General features: G+C 37.9%; 1 protein-coding gene across 1 annotated transcript in view; it reads right to left on the bottom strand.

Annotated features, from left to right (window-relative positions):
* LMO7 (LIM domain 7) overlaps positions 1-12,196 on the bottom strand; it is a gene marked incomplete at its 3' end in the record, with an annotated part of 127,873 nt that overhangs the window by 5,507 nt on the left and 110,170 nt on the right. Inside the window, exons 22-29 of the mRNA XM_080614024.1 lie at positions 11,826-11,882; positions 9,889-9,914; positions 9,487-9,591; positions 7,639-7,731; positions 5,888-6,363; positions 3,785-3,850; positions 3,404-3,469; positions 1,467-1,519 (exon numbers count right to left, since the gene is read on the bottom strand). Coding sequence (XP_080470150.1) covers positions 1,467-1,519; positions 3,404-3,469; positions 3,785-3,850; positions 5,888-6,363; positions 7,639-7,731; positions 9,487-9,591; positions 9,889-9,914; positions 11,826-11,882 — 942 coding nt within the window. The remainder of the gene's footprint in view (positions 1-1,466; positions 1,520-3,403; positions 3,470-3,784; positions 3,851-5,887; positions 6,364-7,638; positions 7,732-9,486; positions 9,592-9,888; positions 9,915-11,825; positions 11,883-12,196) is intronic.

Consider the following 12,196-nt stretch of genomic DNA (forward strand, 5'->3'; position numbering starts at 1 on the left):
CTGGGTGACCAGTATGAAACATGGCAACATACCATTATTACTACAATTCTTTTATTCATGTTGCGTTAATGGACCTTTTATATAATGTTTAACTTATACAAGTAGGTATTTTCCTTCAAGTGTATACGCATATCCATTTGTATGTACATATATATACATATACACTTATTTTTAAAAATTTGTGTTCTCTTTCAGTGCCACAATTTGGACTCTTCCTCCAATATGAACTAAAGCATTTATAAAATATATAGTTGAATTGTGGGATGCTTTCTTTCTCTTTAAGAATTCATGTTCCTTTTTTCCTATATGTTTTCAAGAATTCTTTCCTTATTCAAGGCACTAAGCACATTGCTTTATCTTGCCTTATACAAATATACATGTAAGGGGGTGGAGAGAAGGAAACCTTACAGAGAGTTTCTCGATTATTTGGATGTTGTGTTAACAAGTCAGTTGAAACAAGATTTATGGTAGAGATGACCTTTGAAATTTTGGAAGGGGAAACAGACAAGCCATCCTTCTCCAATACGTGTTGACATGTTAGAAGGCAACAATTTTTTCTTTGTTTCCTAGATGCAGAAACTATTATTTACAGTAAGACTAATTAAGAATATTACTCAGCAATGCATAATTCAACTGAAATTTCAATACCTTTAAAAACTGCTCTATTTGTTCCAGGGTTTATTGCTACAGATTATCATTATAAAATATTATGGAAGTTTACTTGCTCATTAGTTTTAATGACCAAGCTTTAATGTGTGAAAAAGCAACACTGTCCATCTGCAACATATCGTTTAATACACCAATTACTTTTCTGTGATTACCTGTGATTACTTTATTAGACATTATTTTAGACACAGGACTAGCTTTCGGGCATTTTCTACTAGAATATATTTATAAATTGGGTTTGTTTGCTTTGCACGCATTCCTCTAAAACATGTTAAGGTAACTGAATTCAAATAAGAAAGGCAGCAAGGAACTGGAGTCCAAGAAACAAACCACTGTGCCAGTATCAAGAGCTGACTGCAACCTGTGTTACTCCTACACTAACCAAAGTTAAAAGAGCAAACAGTTGTATCAAATACATAAGCATCTTTGGTATGCATAGCTTTTTTTATTGAGAGAGTCACCATATCAAAAGCACATACATCTGCAACAATATACCTACACGACTGGTTTAAACTCATATAAATATCAGTCACCTAAAATTTAGGCATTCAAGATCTCTTTGTAATCACTGCTATGGCCTTCAAGACAGCAGTTAATCATATTTGTCCTTATATGTTGACTGTATGAATTTCCTCTTGCTGTTGAAAGCTCATTAAATTGTGCCATGGTATGAATTTGAATTACAAGGCAGCTGTCATAAAGCACTTTTGACAATTAATTTTTCTTACCATTATTATGTGCAATACAGCTTTTGACAAAAAATGCATTTTAAAAAATGATGGAAATTGAGCAGTACTTACCATTTCTGATTGTGTTAAATTCATTCAGTTCTGAAGTTGACTTGGACTTATTCCTAAGGATACAGAAAACATTCATGCTTCTCTCTCAACTAGGAGACCTTATAATGAACAAAGATCTCATTGCAGAGCACAGATATATAGCACCTTTTCCACGATTCCTCCCATCAACAACTATGTGGTACTTAAAACAAGAGGCAAAAATACCCAAAGACCAATAGGATATTAAGGGGGAAAAATATGTTAATACTTAGATGCCCATAGGCAACCACCGAAAGTATGTACTGAAAGTTCCCAGTGTTTCAGGTAAAATTTTACCAATCATTGTGGTAAAAAAAAAAAAGGTCTTTCCTTGTGGAAACTTTGTGAAGACTACATTCAGTCAATCAAAGATATAGTATCTTTCAAAGCAGTTTTATAATTGATTGAATGTCATAAAAAATTTAAAGCACCATTATTAGACCCTAAGCAAAACAACTTCTCAAACACTTGCATGCAGATTGTTCTCAGGAAACCTACTATTCACTGACTACACCCAGCAGCATAATTTTTAATGGGTTTTAGCCAGTAAATGTCATTCAATATACAGGAAGACAAAAGTCAAAAAGCTGGTTTGTTGACAGTACAGAGCAGGAGCTTCAGCAACACTTCTGTGCTGTATGATCAGCCTCAAGTAACCTAGCCAGTTTCCTAGTTTAAAATACCTCAGAAAGGACCAGAAATCCTTTGCTGGGTCACAACTCAAAGCTACTACATTCATGTGTTTACAGGTACAGCAATGGCTGCATAACTGTGTTTTGAGGGGGTCTTGTCCTTTGTCTACAGGTAAATGATGAATAAACTGTGTCACATTTCTTGATCCCCCGAGTTGACTCTCTGCCCTATATTGCAGACCTATTTTATTATCTGTTTGAGAAAAGGCAACGATTTCACTGATGCTTGTAGCAAACATGAGCTTCAAAGAGCAGGTCAGTACATCACCTCACGCATACACCTAAAATGTAATATGCAGTGCAGGAACCTTCTGAAGTTCCTGCACTAAATTTAGATCTAAATCTAGATTTAGTGCAGGGACCTTCTGGTTTTCCTGCACTAAATCTAGTGACAGATCTACTAGTTGTACCCTTTAAGTTTTGGTGTTCCTCTTAATAGAAAAAAAAGAATATGCTCAGACAAGCTATAGGAACTGATGAAATACAGAGGTGACCTTTCAGAACTACTGTGGGATGCCATCTAAGACAAAGGCTTGATATAAATGTTATGGATTTAGGTGACTTCAGCATTTTTTAGCCATAGCCCAGTGATGAAAAGGGAGAAGAAAAAGCTGCCTATTCAAAGTGCCCACATCTGCAGTGGCTAATATGGTCTATTGAAATAAAAACAGAACATATCCCCCCCCCCCCCAAACAATGATAAAAATCCCAAACAAACAAAAAAAATCCCAAGCAAAACAAAACAGAAAATAAACTAAGATAAGAGAGTGTAACTTAACAAGAGGCACATCTACTATCTTCCTGATAAATATGCAGCTGCTGCCTCTCACTTCCCTCCCTGTTTACTCTCTCTTAACTTGCGCAATCCTAATTGGGATGACTGCACCTTAGTTTGTATAGCACGTTACGAAAGAACCACCATATTATCTGAAATAGTTTTCCTGCCATATAAGTCTAGTACCACCCACATATTTACTTCCTTACAGTTCTGCTTCTCCCAGTAAAATCCTACTGACTAACTGTTGTTTACAGCACAACATATAACTTGCCAGAAGTTTGGCTGCTTGTTTTCTCAGTAGGAAAGCATGCCATAAAAACTGCAAAACACAGCAGCAATACAAAGAACACACTTAGCTGCCATGGCTAAAGTTTACTGAAAGTTTCAAAGCTTTCTGACACAGAAACAGTGATTTTACAGTCTACACTGAGATACAATATCACACCTACCTGTCGGCAAAAGACTGTCCAGGTTGCTCCTCAATGGTTTTAGAAACTTCGTAACGTTCATAATGCCTGTAGAAACAAAAAGCATACATTACATTCCTATAAATACATGCATAGATACAAATATCTCTTCTTAAAAATATTTGAAACAGATCTTTAAAGGAAAAAAGGAAAATAAAACCCTAAGCATTTAAAGCTCTAAGGAGGCTTAATTTTGTCAGCAACACAACAAAAGAAGGCAGGAAAGAAAAAAAGGTTGTCAGAAAAATTGCCTGAAATTACATTTTTGTAAGTGACAAGGAATCCAAACATGAGCATGCCAAAAAGGTTAATGTTTATTGCTGAAGATACTTCAAGCTGCCTATTGAGTCAATTTCTTATTACCTGTCAATGACAGGATGGCCAGCTTGATCCTCTATTGTTTTAGATACTTCATAGCGCTCGTAATGTCTAGAACCAAAATAGATAGAAGAAAATCTGTATTAAACAAAAAACACTTTCTAGAAATTGAGCAAATAGTAAGCATATGTAGAGAAAATTAGGATGTGTTAGCAACATGAAAATACAGGCAAAAGTACCCCAAAGACTTTTACAGACACTGCAAAAATGACTAGTATCAGTACACAATGATTGTCTCACCTGTTTCAAAGCCAGGGGGTGAGCTTTGTCCAAACTCAGCATTTCTCTAAGAGTTACATGTGTATTTGTGTATAAGTGCAGTTTGTAACCCCTAGAGAAACACTAACTTCCACAAAGCTCTTCCATCTGCCTGTTCCCAACCTTAGTGCTCTTTGCAGCAAGTATCATGCCTTCACAGATATTTATGTAACGTTTCAGATCTCAAGTAGTATCTTCAGATATAATCATAAAGCAGACATTTAACATCAGATGGTTTAAATCCCAGCTTCACTGACCTTGCTCCTTTACTATAAAGCAAAGCCATCCTTGTTTAGCAAAATGCATCCTTTGGCAACAAGCTCAGAAGCAGCGAAATCCACTGGGACTAAGGCATGTATCAAGGATTTAGATATGCAGATATTACAGCAGCTTAATAAGTTACTGCACAAAGTCCTATTATCTTGCAATTGGGGCAAGCCAAAATTGTAGAGATATGCTGGCACAGCTGCCAAGAAGAACTTGTTTGGATCTTGTAACAACTGTGCCTCTGCTTTGCTCAGCAGGGATCCCAAGCAGCAGTCATTTACAATGAGCTAAAGTAACTCTAGGTCTCAGTCTTAGAATCACAGAATCATAGAATAGTAGGGTTGGAAAGGACCTTAAGATCATCTAGTTACAACCCCCTGCCATGGGCGGGGACACCCCACACTAAACCATGTCACCCAAGGCCTCATCCAACCTGGCCTTGAGCACCGCCAAGGATGGAACATTCACAACCTCCCTCGGCAACCCATTCCAGTGCCTCAGTCTTCCCTGTAAGTATATAAGTATATAATCATATTTTCTTCTCCGAAGACTTAACTTGATACCATAAGTTATCTTCAGTCATCTCTTATTACTTATATGAGAACAGGGGAAAATCCTCACGATAAACAGCAAAGCTAGTAATACACAAGGCAGTAAGCTAAATGCACAAGAAAAAAGGAAAATTTACTGGTTTAATCTGTTTCAGACAAATTAATCTCCCATGATGCCTGCAATAGTAGTCTGAAAACTTCTAGGCAAGAACGTGAACTTGTAAACTAATAGTTGGGGGGCTGTTGTTTTGGTTTTCTGGGTTTTTTCGGTTGTGGTTTTTTTTTTGTTTGTTTGTTTGGTTGGTTGGTTTGTTTGTTTGTGGTTTTTTTTGTTTGTTTGTTTGTTTGTTTGTTTTTTTAATTCTAGTGTTCTGGGATTTTTTTAAAACCAAGCTGCTGAAGAAGGTAATGAAAGAAACTTTTCAATGTTCTAGAATAAATAAATCCACAGTGGGTATTTCTAAGAAGCTACAACATGTAAGCCAGCATCAGTTCACTCATATACCATGATATCCCTCATTGACAAATTAACCCAGCAGTGCAATCAACCTTTATTGTTGCACTGCCACAGTAAAATGAGAGAGAAGTCTGGAAAAATCAGACATGCATTTGCTGGAAAAGAGTTAACTTGGTATTTCTTCTGAAAGCCCTGTATGTTTAGCTGCTGGCTCCCAATTTACAAGGCTTATTCAGGGTTCTTAGAAAAATCTTCACAGCAAGTGCTTCAGGTCATCTTTCATTTGGCTGTAATTACTTTATTTATGCTTTCTATTTAAAAAATAAGCAGAAGTGAGTTAATAGAGCACTTGATTCATGGGGAAAGACTGTGTCTTATACCTGATCCTTCTACCTTTAGAAAGAAAGGCTATCCTGTGGTATTTTGCACTGACTGATTACAGTACATATCTTACATGAATACCCCTATATATTCAGGACATACACACTCCCATTAGAAATGTATTTGAATTTTTAATGCAGAAAGAATAGAGCATGTCCCATCAGAAGTGCACACCTTTGGTACTGAGGCACCTCCACTGACACCTCCTTCTGCCTTTCAGCCTGACGTCTCTGCTCCTCCATCTCTGCCCGCTGCCTCTGCTCCTCCATCTCCGCCTGCCGCCTCTGCTCTTCCATCTCTGCTCGCCGCCTCTGCTCCTCCATCTCTGCTCGCCGCCTCTGCTCTTCCCTCTCTGCCCGCCGCCTTTGCTCCTCAGCATATTGCTGTTTCCTCTCTTTACGTTGTCTCTCAAGCTCCAGCTCTTCGAGTTCCCTTTCTTGCTCAGAACGCAGGGCTGCTTCTTCCTGGATCCTCCGTTCCTCCTGATGCGTCCTCCTTCCTTCTTCCTCACCCGACAAGCATGCTGCTACCTTGCTTCTTCCATCTCCTTCTGGCTCCTCAGGAGTATTTGCTTCTGGGCTTGCTGTCCAGCTGGACACAGACGGAGCTCGAGCAGGGACAGACGCGCTTAAGGTTAGAACAGACTGCTCCTGTAGCAAAGGAAAAAAAAAAACCAAACCAAAAACCACCTTAATGTTTTAAGGGAAGGGAGCTGTTATTTAAACAGGTTGCTCACTCAGAAAAGTTCATTTATTCTTTGAGGGAAGACTGTGTAAAAAGCATTCCAAACACTTGCACTGCAAGACCCAAAGGGCATACTTTGGTTTCATGTTTTGAGTGCCTGCTAGCACATTCTCCTAATGCAAGAACTTCCATTCCACACAGCATCCCTAGCAAGCGCCACGGGCAGCATGGCCACAACTATGTGAAATACTCTCCTTTCTAAAGTATCACATTTCAAGCCATCCCATTTCCACTTAAATACCCATGGAAAACAAACTTCCATGATAACCAGAATTTCTCCCTACTGTTTGACTTAGAAACCTGAGACCTACATAACAGCACATACATAAAGATATACACTGCAAGTGTATATCAAACCAATGATTTTCACATTTCTCCTCCATTCTCCTACCATTTGAATGTCAAATCCTCAGACCTACCACTCTGACTCTTTTCTCAAAGAGGAGAAAATGTCTTTCAGTGCTCAAAAGATGGTTTAGTTGCAGAGAACAAATACTGTTTACAGGTCCATGAAAACCTCTAATGATAGAAAAAATACAAAAATGGTTTACATTCTTGTACAACAAAGTCCTCTAACAGCTCAAAGAGCTTTCTTATTGAAATCCTAAGCCTTAAATTACAGTCTACTTATTCATGACTGTATAAACACAACTGATCTAGCTAGGGTGCCTGAAGCAGCACTCGCATAGCAATAAAGAGGAGGTATCTCAGATGCCTCCCACACTCAGAGAAAACCTGTTCATCTTCCCATAAGGAACAGCCACAAAAGTCAGCATTTACAGTGACTACATGCATTCAGTGTTTTGAAACACATGATGGCATATCTGAAGTTGATTTGATATGTAAATTTATCAGAGATAGGATGAATTGGTTGCCAGTAACAAGCCAGGCATCTACAAACATGCCCCATGATGAAGTATTGAAGCAGAATTGCAACAAGTAACATCAGGAGGTAAATATACAGCAGAGGTGGCCATTTCATTCTGGTCACAATGATTAACACACACTGTAACTTTTTGCTAACATTTTTCTGGTGTTAGTTACCTAAGCAATCCATAAAGAAGTCAAATTCAATAGGTCTCAAGACGTCTCATTTCCTCTTTCCAATTTTACCAACCTCTTTCTATCAATTCACAGACAACAATTTATTTTACAAGGGTGAAGCCATATACATAGCCTACCTCATCAAAATACTTTGAGCTCTCTTTTTCTGCTTCTTGCTTAGCTCGTAGCCATTCTTCTCTCAGTTTTTCTTGTTCCTGTTTGTATTTCTCCTGTTAGGTTAGATTGAAGGTAAACATGCAAATAAGAAACATGGTATTCTTTATTTGCATTGAAATGCACTACTGGTATTTAATACAGCTTTTAACAGACTAGTGTGGTGAAAACATGCTTGAGCTCTACAAAGCCAATGAAATCCTGGCTCAAATATAATCCAAAGGAGTTCTGCAATTGATTTTGGACAATCTAGGCTTTTTACACGCTATGTCTCCTAACAACTGACCTCAGGTTTGTTTTATTTCCTGTCACACTTTAGTTCCCATTTAAAAAAAATCAGCTAAGGTATTTCTTGAAAGATGGAGTGATTATATTTCACTTGGAATCATGCACATTAATACAGTATAAAGTGATCACTAGGTGAAATATGAGACAGTCATTTGGTTTGAGCAAGAACTCTTGGTCTTTTGGAATATTATCTAAATAAAAAACAATTTCTGGAAGTCCAAATTTGTCCTATGACTGGATCTGGTATGAAATCAATGTAATGTCTTAAAGCATTACTTAAGGTACACAATAAATGTTTTGGTGGTTTTGTCAGTCACCACTTAGATCTTGGAAAAGGCAAAATATTTAATGATGTCAAAAGTATTCCTTCTAAGATATCAGAAATAAGAAAAGAAAGACTTAATTTTCTCTGATAATTAAAAATTCACTGCTAGAGTCATGGGGAAGAGAAAGAATGTTATTACTCTGGTCAGATTTACTACTTCAGGACTAAAAAGCGAGAAGCAATGAAAAGTGAATGCAGAGGGCTGAGACTGCTCTCAAGAAAGGGGAGCCAAGGTTTACATTCTTTAAAGCCATCTCTTCAGCCATCAACCCAAACCATAACAGACCACAGATATGTTTAGGAAGGCACAGTTCTTGCCTTGCAGAGTTTATAAGCTAAAAGAAATGATAAAAGATAAAACATCCAAAAAGCAACAGAGTTGCTACACTGTATTTTCACATCAGAGTTTTCTGCTGAATGCACCAAACTTAAGAGGGCTTGTGCAGAGTACATGATGTCTACTGATGCCTCTCAGTTGGACTTCAGATAACTAACTTAATTTGCAGAGTTGTGTCTTGGTGAATGTGGTTGAATGGGCTTATGCTTCACTGAGGTGAGGTCTTTGCTGTGTTTTTTGCTATCCTAAGATGACAAACATTGTCCCGTCCTCTACAACACTTCCTCCATCTCTAGCAATCGCTTATCAAGGTGATTTTGGGTTAGCAGGTTCAGCTTCCTGACTCTGAGAGGCCCTGGGAATCAGGCTGATTCCAACTGATCAGCCAATTGCTAAACCTCAGGATGCTAGCAGGCATCTAACCATGGCATTGGCTGCCTTCTCTTCATCTCTGAATATAAGGCAGCATTGCTAATTGAAGGTAAAACGCATTCTAGAGACAACTTTCTTAAGGTGAAACAATAAAACTCATATTGAAAAGTGAAGACTACTACCCCTTAGGTCTTTGTTTATCCTTTACATTTTGCTACCAGTAAGAGCATACCACCCTTATAATGATTAAGCATTTCTGGCTCTAGTGAACACAAAGTCTGGGTTTGACTTCATGAAGTTCATTAATGCATTGTCCTCTTTTTGATGAATAATTGCTAGTGCGTGTAACTGTGCAGCTCAACAAATGTATCCGAAGGTCCTCTTAGGCCATCGGTAAGAAGAACTGTAAAAGTCACGTGTTATTCTACTTCCTTAACAGTTCCTGCACCCAAAGGATTGCCAGCCTATGATCATAAAGATTAATTATACCTGCAGTAAACGGTCCTGCTCCTTTTGCCATTTTTCCTGTCGTTTTCGTTCTTCCTCTTGATCCCAAACCCGACGACTAGGAGCACTAATGGATGGGACTGGGAGCTAATACAGCATATAAATTAAATAGCATTAATCTTCTTCCATGTAATAAATGCTCTACATTTTAAAACATATTTTTTAAAGTGAGAAATAAAAGCTATTACAAACACTACAGCTTTATTGTGACATGGACCTAAATTGGCAACCATTAAGCAACCATTCCGTTACACATTACGAGATCGTAGACAGTACTCCAGAGTAGATCACAGTTTTAAGCAGTATAAAAAGCAACAGAAAGCAGTGGGCTTCTTCAAAGACCAGGCTTACAGTACTTATTAGTAGTTTGTAAATAGTACTTACATCAGGCATTGCTGGTTCTGGGCCTCCTGTGAGATTTGGAAGGCAAAAAACAAAAATCATTAGAACCATACATACTCACTACTGCAAGACTTGTGTAAATGGGGAAAGTCTGAGCTTCAGACTAATTTTTGCTTCCTCAGCAAACCATGCTTGCATTTTGCCCTACTGAACTCACTTGAGGTCAGAATTCATTAGAGACTTTCAACTAACTTGCACAAGTGCTTAAAAGCTTTACATGCTTACAAGTACCGTCAGCAATTGCTTGAATAAGCAGTACATCTCCCACTGCGGCTCTACAGAGGTTCTTTGCTACACCTCTCCTATTATTACTGTGAAACCAAACTGTTTAGCATGACTGATAGCCGTAACACTGCTTCAGGGTAAAGCAGCCACTCACCTATAGCCCTTGACATGAATCAAGAGTTATGAACATCCACAGGCAACTTCTCTACCACAAACCCATGCATTTTCCTTTTCCAACTGTCCTCCTTCCCTACTCCCAAAACCACACTTGAATCTGGTAAGCTTGTCACCATTCACCGCAAACTTTACACTATTTGAGGCTATCATATGTGACCTTAGCTTGTGCCAAGATGATTATTAGAAATGCGTATCATACTAATACATTAAAGTTAAGAAAATGTGGAGAAACACAGATTTAACTACAACCATTTCCTAAGCATCATCACTAACACTGTGATGGACAAACAGACTATCTCCTGCAATTGTACTAGGTGACGCTACCTTTGCTCTCTACTTCTCTCGCCCCTGTAAGCTTACGCTGGCCTGTACAGGCTTTCTTTAGAAAGAACAGTATTTTATACCATTGTGAAACTAAAATGTCAAAAGTTTAAAATGAACAAAACTGTGCTAAGTGCACACTCCAGAAATTCACCCTTCTCCTCCTCAAGCACAAGTGAAATATGTCAAATATTGCTATGAAATCTATTAAAATAAAAATTTCATACTTCATAGCCAGCCTTAAGAAAAAAAATAAAAAAAAAACCCAAACAAACAAAAAGAAACCAATCAAAAAACAACCCCAACATCAAAATATCACCATATTGCAGATACAATGCAGCAGAAGTATTTCAAAGCAAACAGAACCACAAACACAGATATATGCTGTGGCACTTCACGTATCACTTCTGGAAAAAAACAGAAGCCATCACCACTGAAAGCAAAGTCCTGGTCCCACTAAAATCACTGGCAAAATTCACACTGAACTTCCAGTGGGCCAGAATTTCGCTCTTTCAGGATACAGCAAAACAGCAAGGCATACATAGTCTGAAGACAGCATTAGACATACAACATTGGTGGAAGTGAGTTGTGACATGCAAAACACCAAAAAGCAACCTACAAAACCAAAATTGAGTGCCTTATTTTTGCCTTTAAAAGCTAGCATATGAAGTTCAAAATTTATGTTGCTCTTCTTGGGATCTTGTGACATCACCACATAGTGGAAAGCCAGCAGCTGCCTTTTTCCAGCAATTTAGATGAAAGCACAGAGCTGCAACTCAAGATAAACTCAAATCCAGAGTTAAGTATTTTATCAACAGCTCCGAGATATGTGCTAAGCCTCTGCTGGAATAGTCAACGTTATTCTTGTTTTGTAGGTAGTAGCAAACCTGAACAGAGAGTGCTCTCTTTCTTACTCCTACCCAGTGAGAAAAAAATATGTATGAATAACAGAAGAGATTTAAACAGCTATAGATGTAAGAGAACACAGAAAGACCCATTACCACAAAGGTAGACCAATGAATTGTAAGAATAACCTGATGACCCTGGGGAGAGAAAGGAAATTAATTATGTTGCTTTGTTGTAACTGCAACGAACAATGCTGAAGAGGTATAGTACCCAGTACCAGCCTTGTTAGCAAGAGTGTGCAGCAGGAATAATTTTGTGGAAGTGCAGGAAATGTTAGCTCTTTGGTTTACCTTGTTCAAAAAATTGTGACCTTCTTTTTAAGTTTTTCAAAGAAATAGGTTCAGATGCTATTTGAAAGATACAAATAATATAAATAAGTCAATGAGGTTGCCATTTTTATTATTTTTAATTACTATCACCACTGGATCAGAAACTTTTGTTAGACCTCCAATCAACAGCAACATCTTCAGAAAAAGCTTCAGAAAAATAAGAAGCCCCTGAAACACAAAGGAAACCTCACCTTTCATAACAACAAATACAGTTTTTAGTAGGTTACACCATATACTGATTAGTATTTCATTTTATCACTAACAATGTCCAACTGTAAGAACAGCATAAGTGACAAACCTGGACTCAGATTCTCCCTGTCTAATTTAAGCCT

Source organism: Psittacula echo (assembly GCF_963264785.1).
Source record: "Psittacula echo genome assembly, chromosome: 3".
Classification (NCBI taxonomy): Eukaryota; Metazoa; Chordata; class Aves; order Psittaciformes; family Psittacidae; genus Psittacula; species Psittacula echo.